The following is a 25,881-nucleotide window of genomic DNA, read 5'->3' as shown; positions in this document are numbered from 1 at the left end:
AACCAAAATTATGTGGTTCTGGTCTCTGAAGAATGCAATTTCTTTGTCAAATTTGCTATAAACAGAGAAAAGGATGATCCACTGGACAATCACTTATTATTCAACACTCACACAGCTGTATCATTTCCTATGGCTAAAGGGTAAGAGCTAAGCCTACACAGCAGCAGTAAATCATATTAGCAGTCAGCAGTAATGAGGAAAAACAAGACCAAATTCTGCGACCCAACTGGAGTACCCTTACCAAAGAAACTACGCAGCTTAATGGAATGCCCCTGACAGGGCAATCAGCCATGATTTTAAGAGGAAATAAAGATAAAGATTGCCTTTCAAGAGACCAAATTCTTCCCAGGTAACAAGTTCAATCCACTGAATTTTATGAACCTTTCCTCCATTCCTCTGTCATCAAAAAAAACAGAAACAAAAACAAACAAACCCAAACCTCCCATTTTGTTGATGTTACATAAGGCCAGGTGAGTGACTCTCGGAGAAGAGACCACGTCAAAGCAGAGTGCGCCTCTGCCTTTATTTTCATAGTGAACCTCATGTATTTGAAGCTATTGCCTATCCACCATCTTAATTAAGTTCTCAAAGAGAATGCCCATGATTCATATCCCTATTTTCTGACATGACGTCTACGAAGTCACCCTGCACGTGTTCTTGTTTCTCTGACATCCCTCTGCTCTGCTGCTCATACCTGTGAGAGACCCAGGCTTTCTCCTCACCGTGCACTTGCTCCTTCAAACGCTTCCGCTGGAGTCTGAAGAGAGGCAGCAACTGTGAATAAACAATGAGGAGTAAGCCTTACAATACTGCCCCGTGAGCCCAGAGCTCCGGAAATACAGTGAACCTGGAAAGGGGGGATGTCTGTAGTGGGTTTCTGACTGTCTGAAAGCATAACATGATTATCGAAGCAGCCTTATTTCACAATGCGAAGGAGACAGATGTTACCATCCTCTTGTAAGGATGAACCTAAGGGAAATAATTCAGTCCATGTTTGCCCAAGGTCAGACAGTGCATTCGTAGAGAACCTGGACCAAAATCCAAATCTGACTTACAGTCCAGAAAGAACACAGAGCTGTTGTTGTCTAACTTTTGATGCGACCCCTGGATGGCTCTTCTCTCACAATTAGCCTTCTCTCCAGGCCTGGCACCAACACTTTTTTTGTGTGTCAGATGAAATGTAGTTTGGGGGGGGGGGGGGGGGGGCTCCCCTAATAAGTAAAAGGTTAACCACAAAGGAAAGAATTCTCAAGCTCAAACCTCTTAGGGCAGCTGAATGCTGAATACACATGGTTTATTAGCCAATCCGTTTTGAAATGTTTGCTATTTTTTCTTTCTCTTGAACTTAGGGGTTAAGGAGGAAGGATAGAATAATAGGAAGGCAAACAGGGAGAATAAGAAAAAGACGGACATTAAGTAATGTATGATCCCTTGATGGGGTTTCACATCTTCCAAATGAATGTTTTTCTTAAGGGAAAAACTTGCCTTGCAGTCTAAATGTATAGTCTCTTCTAGGACTTTAGATATCATTTCGATCTGAAAAATCTCATTGAAGATGAGAAGTTACACCAGAGTTTAACAGTTAGTGAAATAACAGGTACAGACCTAAACTTGGAACAATTCATTCATTCATTCATTCATTCATTCATTCATTCATTCATTCTTTTGAGTAATCATGTTATTACCCAGCTTTAAGCACTCCTGTGTCTGACTCCATATGACCCTTAGAATAAGTCCAGGGAAACTGGGTGGCTCCATTGGTTAAGCGTCCAAGTTCGGCTCAGGTCATGATCTCAGGGTCATGAAATCAAGTCCCACAATGGGCTCTGAGCTCAGCGTGGAGTCTGCTTGAGATTCTGTCCCTCCCTCTCTTCCTCCCCCCCCATTCATGCTCACTCTCTCACTTTCTTTCTCTAAAATAAGTAGAATCTTAAAAAATAATAATAAAATCCAAATTCTATGATCACCTCACCAAGGCCCAATTATTTAGTTCCTGCCTGCTCCCTTCTGCTGTGCTACCCATTTTCTCTCCCCTTTTGGGGGCCCCAATCCCTCTGTCCCACCTTCTGTTCCCCATACCTGCCAAACTCTTTCCCTGCATGGGACCTTTTCACTCTCTGTTCCCTTTCCTTTCAGGAGAGCTTCTTGTGGCTGATTTGCTCTCATTGCCCTCATTTGCTCATCATTGAAGACTCAACCTCCTTAGAGAGGCATTGTCAAGCCACTGGGTCTAATCCCTACCTACTGTGGTTTATCATGCCACCCCATTTTTTTCTCCATAGAGCTTAGCACATCCATTCTTATTTATGTACCTACTTCCTTATTGTCTGTCTCTGTTTTGAAATATGCGCTCTGTGAGAGCAGCAAACGGAGCTGGCTTGTTTATTGTTACATCTACCATTCCTAGAAATGTACCTGACATATAGCAGGTGCTTAATAAATGTCTGTTGGACTAAATGCTAAATAAATTTTTAGGAATATTGACGATCTATGAGACACTGAGCACTAGAGATCCAGAGAAGGAAAGGAAAGAATTCTTGCTCTAATGAGACTCAGAGACTGGTAACTTCAGGCGGTTGGTTTTCTACTCTATTACACAGCCATTAAATTTCACTCAGCAACTGGCAGATTCCTGGAGATTTAGGTCACCTGATTTCCAAAAATAGTCATCCACTATGATTTCAGATTATTCATTGGTAAAGTGATTATACCTCTCATTTTGCCTGGGACAGACCCTGTTTACAACTGCTGTTCTGACATAATCATTAGTAGTACCTTTTTTGCTCTCAAAAGTGCCCAGTTTATATGACAAATTACCTACCTATTCACTGTCAGCCAAATACTAATAATTCATAATTACTGGTAGTTAGAGTGGCTTACCCACATAGACAATGTCAATTCGGTAATGTGTAAGGTCACATCCTATCTCTAGAAAAGGGCAACTTATAACTTAAAAATCTGAGAGAAGAGAAAGGTAGATCTATTCTCCCAGTTCCAATTAGTGAGCCCATTAATGAGGCCAGTATTTCCCAAGATATGTTCTTGGGAACATAACTATTGTGCCACAAACTATTCTGCAAAGTTCACTTGCATCATCACTATTATGATTCCCATTTTACAGATGATCAAGCTGAGGCTTAGAGAGGGTGAAGAACTCATCCAGGGTCACACAGATCCACTTCTTGGTGATCTTGACCCCAGCCATTGTTCCCATTGCTCTTCGAATGAAAGAACAAATAATTGGATGAAAGCTTCCTGTGCTTAAATAGGGCATGCTGGGTCAAACTATGTTAAGTAGGCTACTTTTCCTTAGAACTTTTTTTGCGTCTATAACCGGTGCATCTTCAAGGGGTGAAAAGGACACAGTGTTTCCATCATTCCTGGGGACACAGGACAGTTTTTTGTGAGGAGTACTGAAGTTCTGCTGAGAAAACTTTGGCCAACTCTGCTTTGGGAACTTGATTAGGGCCAGCTATCTCTTTCTCTGGGGGTCAGCCCTACATGTGTGTAAACACCCACCCACACACTGGGTCTGAGGCAGGGTCTTGCTTTGCGGTGGGGGTGGGGCGCCTCCAGTTTTTCTCTGCTCTGAATGGGAGACAAGACCATCCTTGGATGCATGAGGCTTCATGGTCTTACCATCCAATACTTAACATCTCTGCCTTTAACTCCCTCTCAGTGTCTTTTCATTTCCCATACTGAACATTCTGGGTTTTCTTTTCTTTTTTTTTTTTTTTTAATTTTTGTTTATTTATTTGAGAGAGAGAGAGTGAGAGAGAGCACAAGCAGAGGTGGGAGGGGCAGAGGGAGAGTGAGAAGCAGACTCCTGGCTGAACAGGGAGCCCAATACTACTAGGTTCCATCCCAGGACTCTGGGATCATGACCTGAGCCATAGACAGATACTTAATCGACTGAGTCAACCAGGTGCCCTGCACGTTCTGGGTTTTTACCTCACCTTTTCATTTATGAGCCTAGAAGTCTCCACAGAGGTACCTATAATATTTTTGACCAACGTCCTTACTACAGTGTAATAGCTGAAACCTTTCCATTTGAAGCACAGGAGACAAAGATGAGAAAAGAAGGACTTCTGATGGGGAAAAGAGAACAAGTGCATAGCCATTATTGCTCCTCTTTGAGGTTTTTGGGGTGGGTAGGTAGGGGGATGGGTGCTAAAAATGAGGGGTGGAGGGAGCAGAGTTGTACCTGCACTTTCCAGCTAAGTACATTTGTGTTTTCTGGATACATCTTTGATTCTAGGGAAGGGAAGGCTATAGATAGAGGAAACCAGGGCAGAATCAGATATCCTCTACCTGGTCTCCTCATTGCAACCGGGGCAATGGCTACCTCGCCTGTTTGGGCTCCTACTGCAATAGAGCTGAGTTTACAATGGCTTTTGCACTGAGTTATAAGCATCTCCTGCTTCTCTTTTTTCTCTGTTCCCACCTCTTCTACCCACTCTTCAAAACCTTTCTGCCTCCTCCTGAGTGACTGAAACTGACAGGTTTCAGAAGCCAGTGTGTTTGCTGTGACCCAGACAAGCCAGTTCCCGCATCTGAAATAGCCTGGCTTAGCCATTGTTCCATGTCCTATATACGTGATACAAACCATTTTCTCTTAAAAAAAAAAAAAAAAAATACAACCACTTAACCCTTCCCAACCCAAGAGAGCTTCCTCTTTTTTTAATGATGGTTTTAACTTGGATGAGAAATGCTTTTGCTTTTTACAAATGTTCATGAGGCTTATGTACATCAGCCACTATTAAAACGTTTTTAAAGGAATCCCTAATAAAAATCCCAATGCACAGAGATTCCGTTTCCCACTTCCTGCTGGACTTGCACCGTCCCATCCATCAGCAAAGCATGGTTGGGGTCTTCAAGTTGTCCCAGAGGCTTAGTCTGGAAAGAGATCCCGCACGGTCACCCTAGAGGGCGCACTGTTTACATTTTCAGGGAGTAACGAGAGGGCGCCTGCTCCCAGGCTCCATAAAAGGGGAGGAGGCGGATCGGTTTCCTTCTCTCATTGAGAAAGAGGATTGGAAGGCCGGGCGTATAAAGCCTTGCGGAGAGCGTGAAACAAAGCAGTCGGATCGGAATTGGACTGGGGAAGCGCGGTGTGGAGTCAGGCGTAAAACTTGTTGGAGGGGAGTAACGAGCCTGCTCCTCCAGCCCCCCGTCTGCGCGGAGCTTCAAGAGTTCCCACCAGCTTCGGGTTGTATTTTTATATCTGCTTTCTATAGACAGAGAAGTATCTATTTCTCCTCTTAAGAGAAAATTCCTGTTCCAAGAGAAAATAAGGCAAGATCAATGAAGGAGAGAAGAGCCAGCCAGAAATTATCTAGTAAATCTATCATGGATCCTAATCAGAACGTGAAATGCAAGATAGTAGTAGTGGGAGACAGTCAGTGTGGGAAAACTGCGCTGCTGCACGTCTTCGCCAAAGACTGCTTCCCCGAGGTGAGTGCGGCCGGCCGGCCGGGGCTCGGACGAGGGAAGGGTCCGCCGGCGGGGATCTCCCCCGTCTGGGGTTGGGCTTCTCCTCGCACTGCCCGCTTCACCCCATTTTCTTTTTCTAAGCAGTCTTTCTTACTACTTTCCCCATGGTGAGACTGCCGGGAAAGGGAAAGTGAGCTGGAACGTTTAGGGGACGCGTCTGCACATTCCGCTGTTAGCCTCTGAAACTTGTTCGGTCGTGTGCGGAGCCCGGGTTGGGAGGTCTGGATCCTCACGCCTTGGGGAGCAGGGCGGTGCGGGTGATGAGGCTGGGGTTTCAGAAAGGGGCCGCGTGTCTGGCGTGTGGGATTTTTTTTTTTTTTAATCGGGGAGTGAGGAAGCGATTTTCAGAGGGTGTTGTGCGGGTGTCGTGCTTTGTAGATAATCTCTTTGCCCTCCTTCTTGTCTCTGTCCATTTTGTTTGTCCAGAATTATGTCCCTACAGTGTTTGAGAATTACACGGCCAGTTTTGAAATCGACACACAAAGAATAGAGTTGAGCCTGTGGGACACTTCGGGTAAGAGAGTCCTCGGACCGCGTGGCGCTTGGGGAGGGTTTCCAGCGGCACCGGGTGCGTGGCGGGTCTCGGGACCCCGCGCGGCACGCTCCCGAGCGCCCAACCGCGCACCAGCCGCGCACTCTGCGCCCATGGGTTAACTCTGCCTCTTCCGAGGGATTCCCGCGGTCCCTTCTGGGTGGGGTGGGGGACGACGAGGGGTAGGGGGGAATGGGAGTGGGGAGAGAAGGGCTCTGTATGCCCGCCGGGTGACCCCGCGGTGGAACCGCTTGTAGCCAGGTGGCCGGGGAGCGGCTGGCCCGGGGGGGGAGGGGAGGTCGTTCCCCAGTTGCCTGTGGGCGGCCAAGGTGGCCCGATGGAGGTGGGGGGAGAATGCGTGCGGGCCTCAGAACTACTGAGCGCGAGGCAGGCGCCCCTCCAGGAGCTAACCTGATGACTGTCGGAGAGGCGGGGAGCGCAGCGGGAGTGGTGGGAGGTGGGGGAGAATCCCCGAAGCGACACGGTTACGTGTGTATTCAGCGTTTGCGGGGGGAGAGCAACGTGAGCGCCGGCAGCCGCGGCGCTCCTGACGCCTACAGCCAGGAATGCGCTGGTGGCGCGGGCAGCACCCGGCGGAGCGGTCGCCGGCCCTGGTCTCCCGCCGCCCGCGCAGCCTCGGTGCGGATCCGCAGACCCGATACCCCTCGCCAGCCCCAGTGATCACGCACGCCGCCCCCCGCACCCCCACCCCGGCCCTCGCCGTTCTTTCTTGACTATTTCATCACCCTCTGCCCGCCTGCAAGGCCGCGGGCAGTGCTCTTCGCCTTTGACCTTTCTGTCCAGTTGAATTATTGGCGTCGTGGTGAATTATTTTCAAGGGTCCGGGGTTCAAGGCCGGGTTAGCGCTTTCTCTGCGCCCACCCACCTACGTAGTGGGCGGTGGTAGAAAGGACGCGTACTCCTCGGGGAGGTCCGCAGCACGCGGCTGTTAGGGATCTAGCCTGGGTCTGGCTTGGTGGGGGCGGGAGGCGCCCCCTCCCCCCGCAGTGTTCGGAGGATCGGAGGGGGAGAGGAGGAATCCCGTTTCACACAAGGGTGTCGCCTCTGGAGGAGGGGCCACCAGGAAGGCGGGGTGAAGGCCCCAGCGCTTGGGTCTCGGAGCTAGCCGGGAGTCGGGCTGCTGCAGGTGGACCGAACCAAATCCCGGGTGAAACTAGAGAGGAGGAGCGCGCAAGTGCCAACATGCAGCCGTTGCTGTCAAGCCGGGAGGCCCCCGGGGTGGATCTGCGCCCAGCTGGGAGTGGCCTCGTGGAGGTGCTTCTGGACTGTGCGAGCTTCCCACAGCCCTGGGTTTTAACTTCTGGAGCCCCCCCGGGGCGGGGTATACACGGGATTAGAGAGCAAAAGGAAGGCACCAGACTGACAGGGTCGCCAGAGGCAGTCCCTGCACAAAGGCAAAGGAGAAGTCTCGCACGAGCGCCTCTCCATGGCCGGTGCCAGATGCTCGTAGTGTTGTATTGGGAGGCGCTGAATTTGTTTCCACCTGAGAGTCAGGCTCTTCCTCAAGCTTGGCCAAGGGTAGCAGAACCAGAACGTCACAGTGTTTTGTACCGGGGTGTGCACACACCGTCTCGCGATTACAGGCACAGTGTGGATAGACAGAATGGAAGTCTTTTGATTGATTGATTGATTGATTGATTGTTTATTTTCAGTAGTTCCTATTACCGGAATTGTTACACAGCCTAGTACTTAATGCGCTCTAATTCCCAGACATACCATCATATTTGTTATGCCTGGCGTGCAGGACAGCTGATACCGTACTAATAATTAGCGTCAGTACTTAACCCTCCCCCAGCCTGTTTGGACCTAATGTATAATAAGAATTACTTAACGGCATGGGGTCTGTAATTCTGATGCAGTGTTGATAAAAACCCGTGTTTAGATCTTAGCTCCGGTAACCAGGGATTTCTCTGTGCAAATCCCTACCTCTCTGAGTCTCATTTCGTCATCTGAGAAAAAGATACAGAGCTAGACGGTGTGCAGGATCTCTCTTAGCTCAATGCTTCTTGGCCTTAGTACACCAGACAGGCAAGTTCTTTTGTTGACCGGGACCTCCATGGGCTTCAGCTCTGAGTCCCAGTGCATCTGGCATCCATCCTGGGGTTTTTCACCACCTACACAGCAAGCCAGGTTCTGAACCCGGCCACCCCTTCCTGGTGGATTTAGGAAGGAAACGCACTTGGGTAGGGAGGGGGCATGGCTGGGTTTATAGGAATGTTGGTCTTGCCTTCCCTGTGTCCTGCTTCATGAATCACAGGACCACCAGTGGAGAATTTAGATTAGGCGACCAAAGGGCTAAATTGACATTTTTAGAAGAGAAAAGGCACATTGTTTTTTCAAAGGCTAGAAAACAAACAGAATGTGGTCAGTTTACAGTGGGAGGCTATGCTTCACGTGTGCAAGTAAAAGCGCTTAGATATTCTCAAATATTTAATCCATGCCTGAGAGTGTGTAGTCCCTGCACACCTAACATGCCTTTCACACAGTAGTCACGGGGTAAAATCTGTTAAATGAACAAACGAATAATCATATGCATAGTTTCCAAGGAGATAAGATTCTCTGACATTTATTACCACTGAATTACCTGTGCACAAAGAATGGTAACTTTATCAACACTGCATTTCATCAGATTAAGGATAATCACCTGAAATGAAGTCTGTAGTGAAATAATCACTGGTATTTTTATTTAATGAAACAAAATTATGCATGTTAACTAAAATATAAAGGCTTCCAAAAACCATGATTAAGAAAACATCACACTGCAGAATTATCCAGTAATGAAATCTTAGTCAGAATTTAGATTTATACAAATGGGGGTGGGGGAGGCATAAGGGAATTATTTAGAATCCTGTTACGCTGTTTGTGAGGTGAAATGTTAGTTAAGCACCGTCACCAAGCACTTGTTAAATTCTGAGAATAGATTATTTCCACCAAAAAGGGTTTATCATCCATGAGTGAAAAACATCTAGCAAGAACCATTGTGTCAGCTATGATGTAGATATGATAATCATATTAATTACCGAACATTTTTCTACTTCTGAAGGTTTTCCTAACAAATTTCTGAACAGCATTATTTTTTGACAAATATTTGACATTTTCTTTGCCCACCAAGACACTTGTTTATTAGTTCAGGTTGTGAAAATAATTGCATATGCCTGATGGCCTCTTGATACATTTATTTTTTCCGGGTGCTGTCAGGCTCACTCTAGAGAGAACATTCCACCCAAATTTGTTCTTTAAAGTCCTAAATGTCAGATTTTCCTTCCCTTCTAGAACTCCGTGAAAGTTAACGATTAATAAGAAAAATGAGGTATGCCTCACTTCTTTTAGGTAGGAAGAGGGAGAGCATAAATAGAGTTCTTTAGATGGTGTTCACATGCTGTCTAGCGTCCTAGCAGAGGGGCAGACATTTAAGAGATGGACGTAGTTGTCTTTCTTGGCTTCTGTACTTAGCTTCTCATCAGGGGTCTCCTTTTACCCCCAGCAGTCATGCAATTATGCATAGGCAGAATTGCTACTTTGGGTATAGGAAAGAACATCAAGTGGAATTAGGACATGTGGGGCCTCTTTGCACCAAGAGAAGAGAATTCACTCCCCACTTTTTGAGGCACAGACCTTAACACTTTACACTCCCCTCCCATCTTTCCACACCTACTATGAACAGGCCCTCTGCTAGGCCTTAGAGAGCAGTGCTAATTTACAGTCTCGCCCCTAAGAGTCATACAGCCCTGGTGGGGCAGAGAGTGGGGAGAAAGAAGCTCTCTCTGCCTAGTGTAGCTGATAATCAACTTATGTTGAGCTCATTTTGTCTGGTTCTTGTACCCAAGGGGTCTGTCCCACCTGGTTGCAGTGTATTTCCCTAGTCAGTAGTCATTAGTGCTGATGCCTCCTTTAGATCCTGATCAGGTAGGAAACAGGTCCTCCTTCCCACCCTCAAGGCACTCACCAATTAAAGCAACCACAAATGGCAGTTTGCAATTTGATTTCTTATAGCTTCTTGAAGTTAGTCCAGCCACACCCCAAAGTAAACAAAACCTTTTAAATAATGCCACCATAAGTCCTCTAAAAGGGGGATACTTAAAGGTAGTCTTTGGATGCAGATTTGTCATAGTCTGGGCTTTAATGAGAAATAGACTACCATTTCTATTACTAGTTGTAGAAATGCTGGTATTGACTTTCAGATACACTCAGTGAGTTCCTGCAGAACAGTGCGTAATGGTTTCAACATTTTGAAGTGATAAGTGAGACCAAAGTAGTTCTAATATCTTGTGTCTCAGAATGTGCCACATTTGCCAGGCACAAGCAATTTGTAGCATGAAGCCAAGTGCCTACTAATAATAGGAATTTAGTCACTTAAGGATGACCATATCTTTTCCTAAGTGATTTGATTGCAGGTAATACCAGCACACGTGATTTAGGGAGTAATAATCATTCATGCCAGCTTTTAACCTGTGCAAGTTAATGCACATTTCATTTAAGGTATATTATTAGTTATAAAATACTCAGTTCAGCTGCTAAAATCTCCCCACAATAACTGTGCTCTTGCCTCATGAACACTCTTGCATCTTGTCATGATACAAGCTGCCTTTTAGTCCGTGGGTGCTAAAGTTAGCACTTCCTGTGTTAGTTTTTAGCATAATTAACAGAGAATGTAGTATTCTTTAAATCTTACACTTGAAGGAAAAGGGAAAAAGAAAAATCTCAATTATCCTTGGCCTGACTTTGAGTACAAACTACCATAGAAATGAGTCAGTGCCTATTACATTTGTACCTTACCCACCACATTGGAAGAATGGTCTTCATGACAAGCACTGAATTGAAATATTTCTTAACAGGGATAGAAGTATTTCAGCAGTGTTGAGGATTAATATATAGTTAATCCAGAAAAGCAGCTTCAAAAGAGTTCACTGGTCCCTTTTTTTTTTAATTTAATATGTGAATTGACCTGTGGAGGCAAGACCTATAGAAATGATTACAAAACCAGTAAGTGTTTTTTAAGGTACTCTTTATGCAGGAATTCTGCTAGATGCTGTGGGAGCAGGGGCGGGGATAGGGCAAAGCATTTCCTGCCCTCAAGGTACTTACTGCCCCCGCCCCCAGTCCTTGGAACCTTAGTCCTTGTTTTTATAGGAGGGTGAGTCTAGGGATTCTAAAGCCAGATTGATCTCACGGAAAGAAGATCCAAAGAATAGTTGAAGGCCACTGGGTCCACCCAGGCCCCTGACTCATTCTCCTTGAAACCCACCACAATTCCTTCCTTACCTCTAGAAGTTGACTCAGTTAAGTCTTTAACATCTCTCCCACTTGAAAAACATGTCTACATTTAATGGCTATTAGTGAAAACAAGATTCTGAAAGTTGAAGATTCTCTCTTAGATTAATCTCATTAGAGAAAGGAAGAGGGCAACAATTTCCAAAGGAGCCAGAGAAGCAGGAAGACTTGTGACTCTCAAGAGCAAGGGCAGAATTGTGGGAAATCAGTTGGATTTTAAGGTGGTAATGATCCCTCGCAGCTTTGAGTTTCAAAAACCAGGCTCAATTCATGTTCACCCTGAAACTCTGTAGGAGATGCAGATTAAAGCAAAACAGCTCTGAATTTGTGTGGTGATTTTCAATAAGCAATATATAAAACTAGGAGATTGGTCCACCATGTATTTTTTAAAAAAAGTATAAATTCCCTTTCTAATTCTTCATCTGTTTCTAGACCTTTTTAAAAATCTCCTTTAGTCATGTTTTCTCCCCTCCCAATCTGGTTTCTTGCTAAATTGTACATTTCCATGAGGTGTCCAGCTTGAAATAACCCGATGTTTCTTCATTAATCCAATTCTTTCATGTAGATATGACACCAAGGACCAGTAGTTTTCTCTGATTAGCTCATGGTGCCTGGTGGGCTGTGCCAAATGAATTAGTTGTGCCTTAGCCATTCTCTGAGGCCCTTGAAACATCTTCTCAGTTACAACATATTAGCAACTTCACTCAGAGACCCCCTTGACAAACAAATTTCATTGGCATGGAATATAAGCTGCCTCAAGTTTCATCAGGTGTTGTGCACGTTGGTTTTGAAAACACGGCATGTGGCAAGGCAAATTCATGCATGGGACTCTCCTCCAAGGAGTTGGGTGCTTAAGTAATTATATCAGAAAATCTTCCATCTATTACTGAATGATCATGTAAGTTTGAAAATATCCGTCTACACGTAGATTCTGAAGTTCTGTGACCTACCATGGTTCTACTTGAAGTAAAATATTTTGAGTCTTCTATTTTTTTAAGTATCTCAATAAGATGAGGAATTTAAAGCTAAAGCTTTATTCAAAGCTCAAAAACAGCAACCATTTCTGCCTCTTTGACTTTCTCTCCAACTGTGGACCTGCATTGCCCCCAGAAATTGAAAATATTGATTGTATTTTTATGGCAACACAGAAGTACCCTCAAATGTTCATAAAAATCTGTTCATAATTCTTACTAATCTGAACTTCTAAAGAAATGAAGGAAACAGCCTCCCTGGGAATGTTGGTTTGCATATTTATGAGCTTGGTGCTTAAAGTGCAGACTACTTGGGGAAATCATTCAGCAGAGTCTTCTGCTAAGTCAGACACAAAAGTTCTGCCCAGGCTTGATTCACATTCTTTTTTTTAAGGATTTTATTTATTTATTTGACAGATAGAGAGAAGGAACACAAGCAGGGGAAGTGGGAGAGAAACAGGCTCCTCACTGAGCAGGGAGCCTGATGTGGGGCTCGATTCCAGGATCCTGGGATCATGACCTGAGCTGAAAGCAGATGCTTAACCGACTGAGCCGTCCAGGTGCCCCTTGATTCACATTCGTTAGATGATTGCTGATTGGAAGCTTTCACTCTTCAGTAGAGACGGCATGAGGAAATGGAATCTGGTAATAATTGGGCGGCTCCTGCAGGCTCATATGTTAGCTGCTGTTCAGTACAGATGTTCTCTTGCTGGCCACTGAAAACACCAAAGTTTAATATATTTTCTTGGCCAAAATCAGGCGGTATTCCCAGTTATATAGTTCTTGGTAGGAATTTCTTATAGGAGATGGGGAAGTTTTTTCAATTTCAGGTTCAAGGAAAGGGAGTGGCGTTTATGAAATAACTAGTAGGGTTTGCAGCTCTGAAACTCCTGTAAAGCCTCAGTGTTTGAACTGGTTTTGAAAAAGGTTCCATAAAGCCTCCCTTTTGGGCATGAATCTTCTTACATATACATTTAATTATGGACATATATGGCATGTTCTATCTTTGTGCGAGGATGACTGAAGCAAGCAGCTATGCGTCTCAGAATTAGTTTCTGGGTGAGGCACTTTGTGACTATTCTTGGGCTGGAAACACTGCTGTCACCCGGAATTAATGATCTTGAAGACAAAGATAATTAGACCTGAAGTTTCAAAAGCGTTTTAGAACTTTGCTGATGTTGGCCAAGCCTGAGGAACTGAGAGCCCCCAGTGTGCCCTGATTCCGGTCTACCCACAGCAAAGCTCTTTGACTGTATGGGGTGGGGAATGGGCACATTTTGCATATGTGCTGTAGTTGCATCTTGACAGTACAGAGTTTTCTGGCGTTTTCCCTTTGGTGGTCTGAGAGGTGAATTAGGAAGGGCTTTGGAATAGCACTGTGTGCTTAGAGTTCCATGGAGTGGGGCAGAAATGCAGCATCTGGGAATTCGTAGGCATGGAGCCTGGTGCACGCACTGTGGGAGAGTTGTACTTGACAAGCAAGGCTCGGGACCTGGACTAACTGAACTAGGCCTTAGCACATTCCTGGGTGGTAGAGTACCGGCCTTGGGGTACTGCCCTTCCAGTTCAGTGCTTCCTTACTTACAGAACGTGGGGCGCCCTTCCTTGTTTCGGGTTCAGTCCTGCGTGTTTCTTGGAAGCTTTTCATGTGCATCTCCTGAATCTATGGAAGTTAAGTGTTTTGCTGTTCAGCTTCATGAGATGTTTTAAGACTTTTCTGGAGGGATGTAGGAGTTCGAGGCAGACACAGTCCTTGTCCTGGGCTTGCTTTCGGCTCCTTCCTTTGGTGTCACTTTTGCCTTCCCACATTGCTTGCCACTTCCCAGGGGCATTCCTGGAATTCCTCTTCTTTTTCCCTTGGCTGGTGAGTTACAGCACACATGCCAGTGGTGACACCCTGCACTCTTCAGCTTTGCTTTTCTTCTTTGTGCAGTAGCACGGGCTTTAGGGGAAGAACAGGGAAGAATTCAGAGTGTAAACAGAGTGGACACTGTCAAATGACACAGGATTTTTTTCCTTTTTTTTTTTTTTTAACTGAAGGCCCTGCTTAGCTGATGAATTGTTAACGAGTTTTTCCTGGTAGAACAGTTCTCTATAATTCTGTATCGTCTTTTTTTTTTTTCCTTCACTACAAAACAATAGAGACAGATTTTTTGATCCGAGAAGTTTTCACCTGAAGCCTATCAGAAAATAAAATTAACAAATGGCCTTTTTATTTAATGACAAATTATTCTTGTCCTTAGTGGTTAGACAAATTACGCTTATAACTAATAAAGGTGGGGATCACTTTTATTACCACCCTTGGACACTTGTTGATCTGAAAGTTTTGCCGTTCATTAGCAAAAGTAGTAAGATCGGATCAAAGTGTCATTCCTAATTAGATCTTGTTAAAGCTCCTAAAAATTATACCTCTGTACCTCACCAAGCAAGGTAGTTTCCTTCTCAGGAACCTTCACATACAAATATATTTTCATTCAAAATACTAAGCCCAATAAAAATAAAAGTAGAAACAGACCTCCATAGGAAGGTCTGTTTTCGTTTTCAAGTCAGGCCAGTGTCTCCATTCTGCAAATATATGGGTATACCTACTAAGCACAGAAGCCAGCTCGCTTGATAGTAGTAAGCAGGGGTCTCCAGGCTTGACTGAGGCCTGAAGACAAAGCTGGATCCTCTTTGTGGCCATATGCTGGGTGGGTGAGGGAAGCCTGGTCCACAAAAGGGAGAGAGGGTTATTCTTTGCAGCCCCATGGTGACCCGAGTGCTGAAACCATTCCTCTAGATTTTAGAGTAGTCCCAGTGTTAATTATCCTATTTTAGTACCTTGGTAATTTCCCAGATGTCTTTCCTAATTTTGTATTGGGCAAAGATGGTCTCCATTGTTAGGTAGAGTACTCTTTGATCCAAGATCAGTGGTGAGTACTCTTACCCAGTCCTATGTCTTCATGTCCTGAAAGCACCTGGAGCTGCCTTGTCTCTGAAGTTGAGGTCTGATTCAGGCTGGAAAGTTGCTGCCATGGGTTAGTTGCATTTTGTAATGTGAGTGATTACCAAGAAAGATCTCTGAGGCCTTCTTGGCCTCCTGACCACTGGTATTCTTGAAGAGCTGTATTTTATGGATTTGGGGTCATGTTCCATCTTGCCAACTCGGAAAAGCAGAGGAAGTCCCCGCGTACGTTTCTGGTATTTGGATTTTCACTCTGCCATGTGGAATCTTCTGACTCTTGCGTTTGGCAAGAGACTTCCTAAATGTTTAGGGAAGAAACTGTGTCAAAGTTAGACTTTGGACCGAGAAGCCAGAGAGGCTGTAATGGAACTTCACAGAACAAACACAGAAATAACCCATAATACGCAGAAACAGTGATAAGCCACCTCATTTCTAAGACCTATCAAAAATGTTTAAAGTAGTGAGCTGTTTGTGAATTACTCTCTTGACCTCAGAATTCTTCAAGTGGCTAAAAAAGCAGTCACAACTTGTCAGAGAGACCCCTTGTTTCCAGTATGCATGCCTTAGTATTTAAAATGACTTGATTTTTTTTTTTTTTAACTCTAAACCCTTTAAGCTTTTGGAAAATGTCTTTCAGTTGTCAGTCTCTGTTACACCAGAGCTCTGATGCCAGATGTGTGTAGGGAGCTACTGTAGCTTGTGAAAAATTCTGGCTTAGATTTCTTCCTGGTTCCTAGAACATTCGTGTCTTACTTGTAGACACAGCCGGCTTGAGGTTATCATGACCTTCCTGAAAAGCAGCCAGTGAAAAGGCCACAGTGTCCGTGGGGTCAGGTAGTGAGCTAGGGACCCAAGATAGACTGTGAATAGGGACAGTGCACCTTGACTCTAGTAACTTGGAGATCTCCAGAGCAGCCTCCTGAAAAATGTTGATTTGATAGAACTGTAAGGGATTGTTTTAAAAAGCCTCTTCAGTCGCTCTTCTCCTGACTTTGACTGTGGAGGTTTGATTTCTCAGGCTACAACATGGCATGTTTTTCTGCTGGAAATGGAAGGTGTTGTCAAAATGAAATTGGGTTTCAAAACAACTTCAGTAGCTTAGATTTTCTTTCTCTCTTCTGGACTCAAATGTGTATGCATGTGAAACGATTTTCACATGATGGCTTGTGAAATGTCAGAATCCACATTCAGTATACAGAATATGGATGATGACTTCCTTAAAGAACAAATAACATTGGCAAGCTGTGTTTAATTTTGTAGTCCCACCATTTCATAATAAGTGACTTCATGTAATGGCCCATCCTTTGGGATTCTTAAAGGAATAGAAGAGATTTTTCTAAATGATGAGATGGTTCTGGGGTTGTATTAATTGGGTGGTAACTTGAACCTTTCGGGTACCCTATATTTAGCTTGGGCTGAGATCCTTCCCTCTCCAAGATGGAACTGTGTGAAAAAGGGACATCATCCAATATGACATTTATTACATTCTTTGGTTGTAACAGGAAGAGAGCCCATAGAGGGTTTGGGAGTATTTGGGGGTAAGTTTAAGTGACCAAGCTCAAAGATCTCAGTGGCTTATCTAAACTTGTAATTTTGCAATAGGGTGGCTTTGTGTTTGCTGCTGTTCTCTTTGCAGAGCTGGCCCTTTCTTCCCTTCCCCACTTAGCGCCATCCTTTTGTCAGAGAGATCCTGAGTTCTGGTCTCTTTCCCAAGAAGTAGCGCCATTTATGGTGCTTGCTACCACTCAGCTTATAATAGCAACAACACAACCATAACCATACCATGGTTGATGCCTACTCATTCCCCACTAAGTGCCAGTCCCTGCCTGGGTTCATTTAATCCTGGGTCGGTACTGTTGTCATCTTCATTTTAGAATAGAGAATCAAGAGACACAAGAGCCCTGAATCTACCTCCCCCCCCCCTTCAGGGGTGGAGGTAGATTTGCACCCCAGGTCCCCTGACTACTGATGCTTCCGCTCTGCACATCACCCATGTGCCGTTAGGGACTGGGGACTGTGCAGATTTCAACCTAAGGTCCTGGCTACTCCCCTTGAATTTGAGACACATACCTGTGAGGCTTCATTGTCTTCTGGTAGAAATGGAATATATTACCATTGGGCTTTCACTGGTTTGCATTCTTTTCTAAGATTAGAAGAGGTGGGAATGGGGCCATGTGATAGTCAAGGGATCTAGCTCAGAAGGGCGGAGTTCATGTATCAGGGATACATGGAATTTTGATCTGAAAATATGTGTATCTTTGTTTCTTCTCAGGTTCTCCTTATTATGACAACGTCCGGCCCCTCTCTTACCCGGATTCAGATGCTGTGCTCATTTGCTTTGACATCAGTAGGCCAGAGACTCTGGACAGCGTCCTAAAAAAGGCAAGTGCTGGGGATGAGGGCACAGTTCAGTCTGGCCCATGTGTAAAACAGACATGGGAGGTTGGCTGGGGGGCCCCAACACTCTGCTTAATAACCGTGCCTACGTATTTCGTAATTAGAAGATTGAAAAAAACCCCTCTCATACCATACCCGTGTTTCCACACATACATGTCACAAGTTTGATGAACCTGCGTATGAGTTTCTTTCATTTTAAGAAACAAGATACCCTATAAAGAGCCTCTGTGTTTATCCTTTGGGCAGAAAGGTGCAGCTAAAAATAATGATACTTGATTACTCTCAAGCACGTGTCTTCTTTTTCCATCCTTCCTTTCCCCTATAGTTTGTGCCTTAGTTTACAGGTTTACATTGATCTCAGCTTAGTGAAATGAATGCAGTAACTGCCCTTTTAATAAAGAAGCTGTGCCTCGGTAATGATGTTATTTATTAGAAATAGAACACAGGAGGGGAGGTGTGTTTACAGGTGTGTTTACAGACATTAGACAAAGTGAACTGTGATCAGAGAGCAATCATAGAGTGATCAGAGAGCAATCATAGAGTAATAAAAACAGGAGTTGTAAACACGTGAAAGATAACATAGCCAGTTTCTGAGGGTTTGTGAGGTTTAGTAGGTGGAAAAGGGCCCGAGCAAGCTCAGGCTGGATGCAGGAGGATGTCAGGAGGAAGGGGGCATGTTGCAGGCTGGGTCACAGATCTCTCCCACAGATCGTGGGGAGACCCAGGGGGAGGAAGAGTGTTTCTGGGCCTCCACCAGCCTAGGACTGAACCTCCTGCTAGTCCCAGAAGGCGTGTGTGTGTCCAGGCCTCAGCATGGATTAGCCATTAGCTGTTTCCTCAATCCTGGCCTGAGAGCTGGGAGGTTTCAGAATCAGACCCTTCTGTAACGCATCCCCTGCGCCCCCCTCCCCCCTGCCCCTTGCGTTGAGTCTTAGAGAATGTGGTTGAGAGCAAGGTAGTATTTTCGTTATCTTGCGTGTTTTTACTTTTCATTTCCCTGTTAGACTTGCTTGTCTTAGGTGTTATTAGGAAATTAGGATTTGGACGGTGATGCAGTCGCTCCTCGGCCCTGTCTGTTTACCAAACATGACAAACACAGTTAGCTTCGTGAAGGATGAATTTCTTGAAAGATCAAAGGCTCTTTTTAACTCTGTTCAGTTTTCAGTAATGTGTTTTCTTAACGCAAATAATGCTGATGTTTGTCAGATTCGGGCAGGAATACACCTTTCCTGTCTTCAAGGCTTGTTAACAGTTGCTAGACATGCAGAGGGAGGCCAGAGTCACTGCACAGCCGAGGAACAGCGGGACGACGTATCTACGGCTTGTCTGTAGATGAAAGAGATTGCTTATTTACTGGGGTTTTCACTTGATGTAGTATCAAGTTATGCATAATTTATGATGAAAAGCCTTGCTCTTGTTTTATTTTGCTTTCGTCTTCTGAGACCTAATGAATAGTGACTCTGGCCTTAGAGATATTAATGAATATGTTTTACATTTGTGTGAAGTTTAAGGCTCATGATAACCTGTGCTGTGGTTTGTCTTGATTAATTGACTCTTTAAGTCCTTGAATATCAGAGAGTTTCGAATGACATAAAGCAGGATAGATCTTTTTATTTATTTTTTTCAGTTCAACTACTTGTTGCCATCTAGCAAATGGTAGATGCTTTTAAATAACTCCGGAGGAAAGGAAGAGAGAAGGTAGTTGGTGGATCAATTGGGCTCTCGTGGAAAGTGAATTACTTCCTTTAGTCTGCCCAAAGTACATGTCTGGACCTGGAGATGTCCCCTCTAGTGGTCTTTTATTTTTATTTTTATTTTTTTAAATATTTATTTATTTGACAGAGATCACAAGTAGGCAGGGAGGCAGGCAGAGAGAGAGGAAGGGAAGCAGGCTCCCTGCTGAGCAGAGAGCCTGACGCGGGGCTCAATCCCAGGACCTTGAGATCACGACCTGAGCTGAAGGCAGAGGCTTTAACCCACTGAGCCACCCAGGCGCCCCTCTAGTGGTCTTTTAAAGAGTCCCGCAGGATGTTCCTTCTGTTCTAGTGTTACATACATGGCTTTGTTACCCTTGCTCTTCTGTGAATTCCACAACTATGTCTTAAAGATTTTAATGACCACAGTACCTAGTAAAACACATGATGCGTATTTGTGTGTGTGGTCTGGGAGAGCCAGCCTGGGTCCTGATATCCACCCTTCAGTCCCTCTTCTCCAGGAGCCAGAGCTCTCCTGGGAACACTCTGAACCCCTCACTCCCGTCCTGATGGTCACCCTGACTCCCGTCCTGATGGTCATCTCAAGCTTGAGGAAATGAAACCACAAAAAGCTGTTCGCTCTTAAAGAGGACAATTGGAATTCCTTGCTAGGCATTTCTGGAGTTTCTAATAATTCTGGTTAGGTCATGCGACAACTAGCCAAGTTGGACTAAATTGAAACATTTAACAACTTAATGTAATTTAAAACTAACTTAAGGGTGTAACAGCCATAGGACCAGATGCTTTCCTGAGAGCTCAAAAGATGGGCCTTTGTAAATGTCATGGTCTGTGTTGTTCTAGTCACTTGAGTGGAGGGTGTGGGGTTTTTTGGTGGTGGTTTTTTGAAGATTTTATTTATTTGACAGAGACAGCGAGAGAGGAGCATAAGCAGGGGAAGTGGGAGAGGGAGAAGCAGGCTTTCCACCAAGCAGGGAGCCCGATCGATGCGGGACTCAATCCCAGGACCCCGAGATGATGACCTGAGCCAAAGGCAGACACTTAACTACTGAGCCACCCAGGCGCCCGAGTGAAGTTATTAACATTGTCTCCTGTCCCTGATACGTCACTAGAAATTTCAGCCCATGGTGGCTGCTCAGTCCTTCTTGATGGAATTCGTGGATGCATACCTGTGCTTGTGTTGACTCTGCCTTATTCCCAGCCTTCCATGCGGGGAAATTCCAGCTCAATGTATCTGAGGATATAGTTGCTTGTTGGAATATATAATTACTCCTAAGGCACTTTTATCTTTCAGAGATACCCTAATAATTAAGAAATTAATGAAGCTACCCCCAGCAAGTCTCTTGCAGTAGGGATGGATGATGAGTCACAGAGAGGGAGAATAGATAATATACATAAGTGGTCCCTAATGGGTCCACTTTAAAAAGTAGTGAAACTATGAGGCGCCTGGGTAGCTCATTTTGTTAAGCATCTGCCTTTGGCTCAGGTCATGATCCCAGGGTACTGGGATGGAGCTCTGCATCGGGCTCCCTGCTCATCGAGGAGACTGCATCTCCTCCTCCCTCTGCCCCTCCCCCCACTTGTGCACACATGTGGGCATGCTCTCTCTTTCTCAAATAAATAAGGACAAAAGTTTTAGGAAGTAGTAAAACTTGGGATGCCTGGGTGGCTCAGTCAGTTAAGCTCCCTGCCTTAGGCTTAGGTCATGATACCAAGTTCTTGGAATCAAGCCCTGCATTGGGCTCCCTGCTTGGGCACTCTGTCTTTCTCTGAGAAATAAATCTTTTTAAAAAATCATGAAATTTAATATCTGAAAGATAAATGTGAATTTGCTTCTTCATTTGAAGTGACACTTTCTTTCAAATGTTCTTTTTGAGTCCCGTTCCCAGTGTCTGCCAGTGGAAGAGTTGTTGACCAATATATAGATGCCTTTGTTAATATATAGATGTAGATGTACATTGTTAAATTTTCATCTTTCTCCTCTCTTCCTGCCCCCATAGTGGAAAGGTGAAATCCAGGAGTTTTGCCCCAACACCAAAATGCTCTTGGTTGGCTGCAAATCTGACCTTCGGACAGATGTCAGTACCTTAGTAGAGCTCTCAAATCACAGACAGACACCAGTGTCCTATGATCAGGTATGTATGTTGTCAGGGTGCAAATGTGGCTTTCGAAGAGTGACACAGTATCATTCCTAAGAAAATAAAAGTAGCTGCTCTTCTAAAGGTTCAGCCAGGGGTCAACTACAGGTTGAATAAAGGCTCTTGAGTATCAAGATGCAGAATGAGCGCCCCTTGTTGGGATGGTGACATCTGGAGAAAAGGGCTGGCAATTTTGTGCCTCTGCCTTTACAGCCACCATCAGAGCCCCCCATGACAGCCCATAGCTCAGATTGTGAAGACTGCAAAGTGATGTGGGGCAGACAGGGGCTTGGCTGAGGTTTTGATGGCATTTACGCCTGGCCCTCTCAAAAAACTTCTTGATATTTTTTTAGCAGTTTACTTTATATAAGGATTATATAAGGATAGATGTGTATGCATAAATAAGACAAGTTTGGGGAACATCTTTCAAAATGTGAAATGCCCTGTCATTGAGTATCGGGGTAATCAACATGATAGATGCTTGATTACTGAGCATATAAACAGTGGATCATATTCAGCCCTTTGTCTATCTCTGCAACTCTCACTGGGTTTAAAGTTAAATAGGTCTACGAGATGATGTGGTCAGATTGGTTAATACTCTTCGAGAGAGGTAATCTTACTTTACACTCAGCAGTACAATCAAATACTTAAGGAGGACATGGTCAGTAAAAGTAGAACTTTCCATAAAACTGTCTTCCAGAGATTGATCATTGCTGTAGGTGTTTCCCCTAAGTATCTAGAAGGGAGGAGGATCACTTTCAAACGTTCATTCTCCTACAGCTTAAAACCAGAATTAGAGAGAGTTAAAGTTAACCAGCTAGAATTTTCCTTCGTGTTCATCATTTTAAATACTGCAGTCATGTTTGTCTTACGTGTCTAATTAATAACAACCTAGTTCCTTCAGTAAGTCATTTTGGTCCACACATGCTTATTACTGTCTACACCTTGTCTGGTCTGGGTTTAGAATGTCCATATGTTGTGTTTCCCACAGTTCTGGGTGCCACAACAGGGTTACTCCTTTTTGGCCATCCATTTCAAAAAGGGCTCTAAATACCCTCCCCGCCTCCTGTTTTTTATACAGCCTATTCGCGAGTCTTGAGCACCATTTACACTCAAGAAATCAGCCTTTCACATCTCTGGCAAGTCACATGCTATCTGTTGAGTGATGATAATTGAACATCTTAGGGGACTGAGTGTTGACCACAGATATTTATGAAATGATTTATTATTAAAATTTATTAAAAATAATTAAAATTTTTAAACTGAGCGGATTCCTTTGGCAGCAACGCTTGGGAAATACAGCTCGCATATTAGAAATTTTTTGCGCTGCACTGTTACTTTGTGGTATCGGGAAGACACTCTGTAACTTTCCCCATGACTTATTGCCGATTATGATGGCATTCTTTTGCCTTTCAGGGGGCAAATATGGCCAAACAGATTGGAGCAGCCACGTACATCGAATGCTCAGCTTTACAGTCAGAAAATAGCGTCAGAGACATTTTTCACGTTGCCACATTGGCGTGTGTAAACAAGACAAATAAAAACGTGAAGCGGAACAAATCACAGAGGGCCACAAAGCGGATCTCACACATGCCCAGCAGACCAGAACTCTCTGCGGTTGCCACGGACTTACGAAAGGACAAAGCGAAGAGTTGCACTGTGATGTGAACCCCCAGCCCGTTCTCTTTAAGGAGGACAAGGATGCCTCGTGTAAAGAACACAAACCGCAGAACAGAAAGGTGACACCCGAATGACGTGCACAGCCAGAGTCACATATTCTGGAGGCTTAGGAGGTGTTGGAAAAGAGGCTCCTCTTTTTGGAATCCTGTCCTTAGGTTCGGCATGTAGAACAGGTGGTGACGTGAACACATGGAAGGGTTTGGAAGTGTGACTTGAAAAATAGGCCAAAAAAAGAGAGATTCACATGGGCTAGAGGTAGATAGGAGGAACACAAGGACCTCCCCGGAGAAGAATCACGCTCTGAATGGTGCTTGCGTTTTGTTTTTCTTCGTTACAGTCTATTCATGGATCTCTGATTTGATTTGATTTTTAAATGTTTTAATCTCCTTTACAGAAAAGTATATATTAATATACCGTCCTCATTGGGGAACTGGCACTGTGACCTTAGCGTTTAGTTTTCTAGAGGATGTGATCTAATTTCCTCCTAGCTCATCATTAAAATGGAAATTGTATCAGGACCCATGGGATATCCAGAGGAAAAGTTGGGGAAGCTTTTTGAAATCTTGCCTTCCTGAAGATAGCTGAGCAAGGTGGTTCCAAAGAAAGGCTTTTGGAGTCTTGCAAGATACACAGACCAGCACTACAGAGATCAGAGAGATCAACTAGAAAAAAAGTTGTCCGTTTTTATTCAGTCTGATGGTTCTGTTCATCATTGTGATTGTCATGAAAAAGTGGTAAATTGCTCAGTGTGATATTTTTGTGCGCTGTTTAGAAAAGAGGGTGTGTGATTTCTTTGGCCATCATTGATGAAAATGCAAAGTCAAAGAAGAGGTGTCTTGGTTTGACGTCCTAAAATGATCCAAGGGGAGAAAATAATGTAGGTACTATTTTCGCCTGAAGAGTTGATGAAGGAATAGTAGCAGAAAGCACAGTTTGTGAGTAAAGCTGTCTGGAATTCAGTCACCAAAAGTACAAAGCAAGGCCTGTTAATTTTGGGATGAAGCTCCGGAAGTTGACAGCATCTGATGATCTCTTGGTTTATTTCACTTTTCTTTAAAAGAACAGCTATAAGAGAAGGACCCTCTTACCTAAGCTTTAGAGAATCCTTAAGAGGAAAAGTCTGTGATGTCAGTCCCGATGCTGTACTCGGGCGTTTCCAGAGAGTGATTGCTAATCATCACTTACCCAGACTCACCCAAGGCCCGTGTTCAATACTTGATTGCTGTTGTTAGATAAAATAATCAGCATTTAAAAGAGTTTACAGATATTTTTTGACCAGTTCCTTTAAGAGCTTCTTTCAGAGAAGAAACCGGATCTGACCTGTTTATTGTTGGCGCTTGTTGAAAACGAGCTTTCTTTCCAATGATAAAGCTTCATTTTTGAAGTGTTGAAGCTGTGCTCCCATTAAATTGTGGCAGGAGAGGAGATTAAGGTAATTACAACACTCAGTTCTTTGTCTCACAAGCACTTTGTTTTGTCTCTGCAAAGAAAATACCATTCTAGTCATTTCCCACGAGGTACAGCCGTTTTACCAACGGAATATGCTTTGGTCGATGCCGCATTATGCTTCGGGCAGTGTTACAAGATAGCTGGCAAGTGCTTTCTGTATTTAAATATTGTAAAGAGAAAAATAAGTTATAACTGTTAAAAGCAGAACTTTCATTGCATTTTTTTAAATGTTGAAGTCACTTTGTATGTTTGTTTGGTCAATGTTTCCGCAGTATTTATTAAAACATACTTTTTTTTTCCTTCAAATAAAAAAGTAACCATGTCTTTGTCTAAATGTGATTCGTCTGTTATTATATACTTCCTGATTTAACTGTTAGGTTTTGTTTAGTAGAGATGATGCGGGCATCTGGCCTCATGTTTTCTTGAACTAGTTGGCTTTGAAATTTTTTTTACTCTAGCCAGTAAAAGTTTTCTGGGGATAGGAAAATCTGCCTTGATGAGCAGTTTTCATGAAGATTTCAAATCACAAAAAGAAAATGGGGTATTATCAGAATAAGTGATATGATCATAGACAAAAAGAGCTAGGGTACTGCATAAGATTAAAAAATAAGGAAAGAGGGGCGCCTGGGTGGCTCAGTGGGTTGGGCTGCTGCCTTCAACTCGGGTCATGACCTCAGGGTCCTGGGATCGAGTCCCCAGTCGGGCGCTCTGCTCAGCAGGGAGCCTGCTTCTCTCTCTGCCTGCCTCTCCGCCTGCTTGTGATCTCTGTCAAATAAATAAAATCTTAAAGGAAAAAAATAAGGAAAGAACTTTAAAATTGTAAAAAAAAAAAAAAGGAAATTCCTTGAACTCGTAAGTAGTGAGAATATGATGGGGTCTCAGGTCTGGTTTGCGTTCCTGCCTTTGATCCCCTTCCCCATCCCCACCCCCCTCCTCAGTCCCTAACCCAGCCAACACCTTGGATTGCATGTTCTTCTTCACAGAGGCCAGTTGTGTAGCTGACCCAGGACCTAGCTATTAACAATTACAGGGAAGGTAAAAAAGGCAGAAGAAAAAAATGGCCATGTTTATGGTAGCAACATCTCTGAATAACACAGGGAGACAATATAAGCTTCTCCAGTGACCTGAGAGATGAAAGCACGGAATAACTTCGAAAAATCTTGGCACGTGAGTTCCACAGAAATGTCCAAAGATACTCCGTGTAGGACAAAACTCAGCTGTTCTTTCTATATAGCTAAGTCAGTTCCTATAAAAACTGCATCCTTGTGGCTTT

General features: G+C 44.1%; 1 protein-coding gene across 1 annotated transcript; it reads left to right on the top strand.

Moving 5' to 3' along the window:
* The first annotated feature begins 5,021 nt into the window (after window positions 1-5,021).
* Window positions 5,022-24,942, top strand: RND3 (Rho family GTPase 3). The gene is made up of 5 exons (XM_032857749.1): window positions 5,022-5,454; window positions 5,920-6,007; window positions 17,505-17,614; window positions 21,342-21,476; window positions 22,896-24,942. The coding sequence occupies exons 1-5, from the start codon at window positions 5,305-5,307 to the stop codon at window positions 23,145-23,147; spliced, it is 735 nt and encodes a 244-aa protein (XP_032713640.1). The 5' UTR covers window positions 5,022-5,304; the 3' UTR covers window positions 23,148-24,942.
* The last annotated feature ends 939 nt before the right edge of the window (window positions 24,943-25,881 follow it).

This window comes from Lontra canadensis, unplaced genomic scaffold (genome assembly GCF_010015895.1).
Source record: "Lontra canadensis isolate GAN:19392208 unplaced genomic scaffold, GSC_riverotter_1.0 scaffold13, whole genome shotgun sequence".
NCBI lineage: Eukaryota > Metazoa > Chordata > Mammalia > Carnivora > Mustelidae > Lontra > Lontra canadensis.
Note: the sequence above shows the minus strand (reverse complement) of the source record. Positions and strands in the feature narration are given on the sequence as shown.